The 2,924-nt window shown below is 42.1% G+C and overlaps 1 protein-coding gene across 1 annotated transcript; it reads left to right on the forward strand.

Moving 5' to 3' along the window:
* Nucleotides 1-1,635: 1,635 nt before the first annotated feature.
* LOC118757472 (probable global transcription activator SNF2L2) lies at nt 1,636-2,259 on the forward strand (the record flags this gene model as incomplete). Its single annotated transcript, XM_036492185.1, has 1 exon — nt 1,636-2,259. A coding segment is annotated over one exon (624 nt), but the record flags the coding sequence as incomplete, so codon positions are not given.
* Between the last annotated feature and the right edge of the window lie 665 nt (nt 2,260-2,924).

A 2,924-nucleotide genomic window follows, 5' to 3' on the forward strand; every position in this document is an offset into this window, starting at 1 on the left:
TCTTCTTCTTCCTGTTCATCTGTGCACCAAGACTTTATGTATGTTATTTTTTAGCCAATTTTCATATGTACATACCAGTAAATATATACTTGAAAATGTACATAAAACAAATACAGTGAAAGCTCCCATAAGCGGACACCGATAGTCGCCCGCATTTTGTACGCCTATGAGAGATGTCCGCTTATGGGAATTTCGTTAAAAATAAAATTAAAACTCAAATATAAAAAATTTAAATAGCGGATATTTATTCTTCAATAGACATAAACAGGATGAATTAAGGATAAAATCAAATTTACGGCATTTTCTTTCCTACCGACAAATCACCAGGTTCGCTCAAGCAGCAAGAAGAGGGCAACGAAAAGACAACACTTTTTCTATAAAAAAAAAATCGTTGAATATGAACTATGTTCTTGTGTACATATGCCTATGTGGAAGCGCAAGAGTCAACATCTGACTGAAAAAAAAAACAAAATTGACCGCTTGTTAGAGCTTCGCGCGGTGGGAGATTTTTTTCCATGACTGGACATTTTTGAGTGTCTGCGTCCGTTTATGGATGAGCATTTTATATGGAAAAAACCAAAAATTGTTCGTTCCCAAGAATGTGTCCGCTTATAGGAGATGTCAGCTTATTAGAGCGTCCGTCTGTCAGAGTTTTCACTGTAATTTGAGTTTTTAAATTTCTAAATGTGGCGAATTTTTGCATGCTTGTCGATTCTTTTTGAGTATTGTAAGACTATGCGGTTGTATGGGATGTTAAACTTGATTTTCGGTACCGAGGGGCCTGCCAAATTACAATTTTTTGACAACAAAGGCAGTCTACGTATTTTTCAAAATCAGTGAAATAGTCTTGGTTAGTTGGCACTCCGAAATTTTAGCCATCTTGAAACTACAAACTCGTGCATGCTCAAAATCACTTGATGGATCTACATTGAACAGAAAGCAAGAATGATTAGCCAAGTATCTTAAGCCTCATTCTTGTAAGGCTCGCACTCTGACGCAGAGAAGCTCTTCAACTGTCTCCTTTGAGCGCGTTCCATGCCTCTGTGGCCGAACCTATTAAATGTTATGGCGATCCTCCCGGCTTCTATACCAACGGAAAAAGTCCTCTGGAGACAGCTGACAGTTTGGGAGGAATTTCCTTGCTCAAACCTCGGATACCGTTGCTGCGAAATTTTTTATTTATTCAGGTTTTTTTGTAAAAATGCTACAAATGTAGACTACCGAGCACATGAAGGTTAATGGCAGAAATAGAAGAAAAAATCGGAATAGTAAAATGTATACATAAGGGCATGAATTCAAAACAAAAAGAAACATCACTCGGCGTCCTATCGTCCTATAATACAACTTTTAAAGGATGTACATAATTTTAATTCGCACTTTATTTTCTAGCATTTTCTATCTCACCTTAAAGGAATAATTGCACCACCTTCTTCTATATAACTACCACACACTTTCATTTAAATCACTTTAAATTTGCACCAACCGCAACCACTGCCGATTTTCGCTCACCAATCTTTGCCTTTACTCCCATTGCCAACCAAGCTACTATTCACTTCAGAATATAATTAACTTTACTTTCGTTTTTTTTTTTCTCTTTTCCTCATCTCTTCTCCGCGCACCGTGCACCGCTTTCAGGGTCTTCTGGCTTGCACTATCCATCAGCCGAGAATAATTACTCCACCAACTCGAACAGCATCTGCAGCAGTCTAGCCAGCGCGCAAGATACGCTGTGGCGTGTGAAAATGGCTGCCTCACAGCAACACTCCTCGGCGGCGGCGGCGGCTTCTGGCCAAATCTACATTGAACAAACGCCCGGCTCGGTGACGTATGGCACTTGTCTGGATCCGCTGACGCAATGCGTCGTTGACTATGTCGGATATCCGGTGCCACCGCCACCGCACATAACGCAAGCATCCGCCACAGCGGCAGCGGCGGCGGTGGCGGCGGCGTCTTCATCAACGACGGTGGCAACGTCTACGCCTGGGAATTGCGGTAGCCCACACAATTTTTCAAATATCAGCAGCCACAGTATGGGTGCGCCAGCCAGCAACAATTTGAGCGTTGTCAGCCAAGCCGTCATTGGGGAAAGTAGCCGGCGACAAGAGTACGCGGATGAGCTGCAACAGTTGCAAGAACAGTACGAGCAACAGCAACAGCAGCAGCATCAGCTACAGCGGCAGTCACCGCCACAGCCGCCACAACGTTTTGGCACACTGAAAAAATCGCGACAGCAGCAACAGCGGATGGAACAGCAGCTAGGTAAGTGTGGATAGCCGAGTGGAGGTGGGTCTGTATTTGGGTGTATATATGGCTGGGTGAACAGACATTGCTCTGAAGTTTTGTGGGAAAATGTGAAGCCGATATCGCAGAAGCTGCAGTGGCAGCTAATTGCAAAGATATTAATGCAATTGCAATCGGCTGTGGGACTGTGGGAAGAAGTATTTTGCGTATACGCGTGGGCTGACGTAGTGCAAGTGGGTGCTGTGTGGATGCGCATATGGAAGTCGAAGTTCAAGCTTACTCTTTCTGCTGATTCGTGAAATTTTTAATTGAAATTTTGTATGTGCGCGTGGTTAATTTTACAAGCGGCAACGAAGCAGAAATCGCTGTGCCACAAGAATTATTGGCCGACTGTTAAAATGAGATGTGAAAGAAGGAATTTTCCGACTGACTCTGGGATTAAATTGCTAGTTTTTCGAAAAGGCTAAGCTCATTTCTTAACATTAGAGGCATTTTAAATTCACTTGAGAGGAAAGAATATAAAACTTGAAGTTTAAGAAGAGATAAAGTTAATGAATCCTCCCGATGACGATTTGTTCTTCTGTTTAATTGATGTTAATGAGGGCCGACGTCAGTACTCAATCAAATCTCTATAAGTGTTCTGTACAAAGCTTAATAAAACACGTTATTTCTCAACACGATTA

The sequence above is a fragment of the Rhagoletis pomonella genome, unplaced genomic scaffold (assembly GCF_013731165.1).
Source record: "Rhagoletis pomonella isolate Grant_MI unplaced genomic scaffold, Rhpom_1.0 Rhpom_scaffold_18359, whole genome shotgun sequence".
NCBI lineage: Eukaryota > Metazoa > Arthropoda > Insecta > Diptera > Tephritidae > Rhagoletis > Rhagoletis pomonella.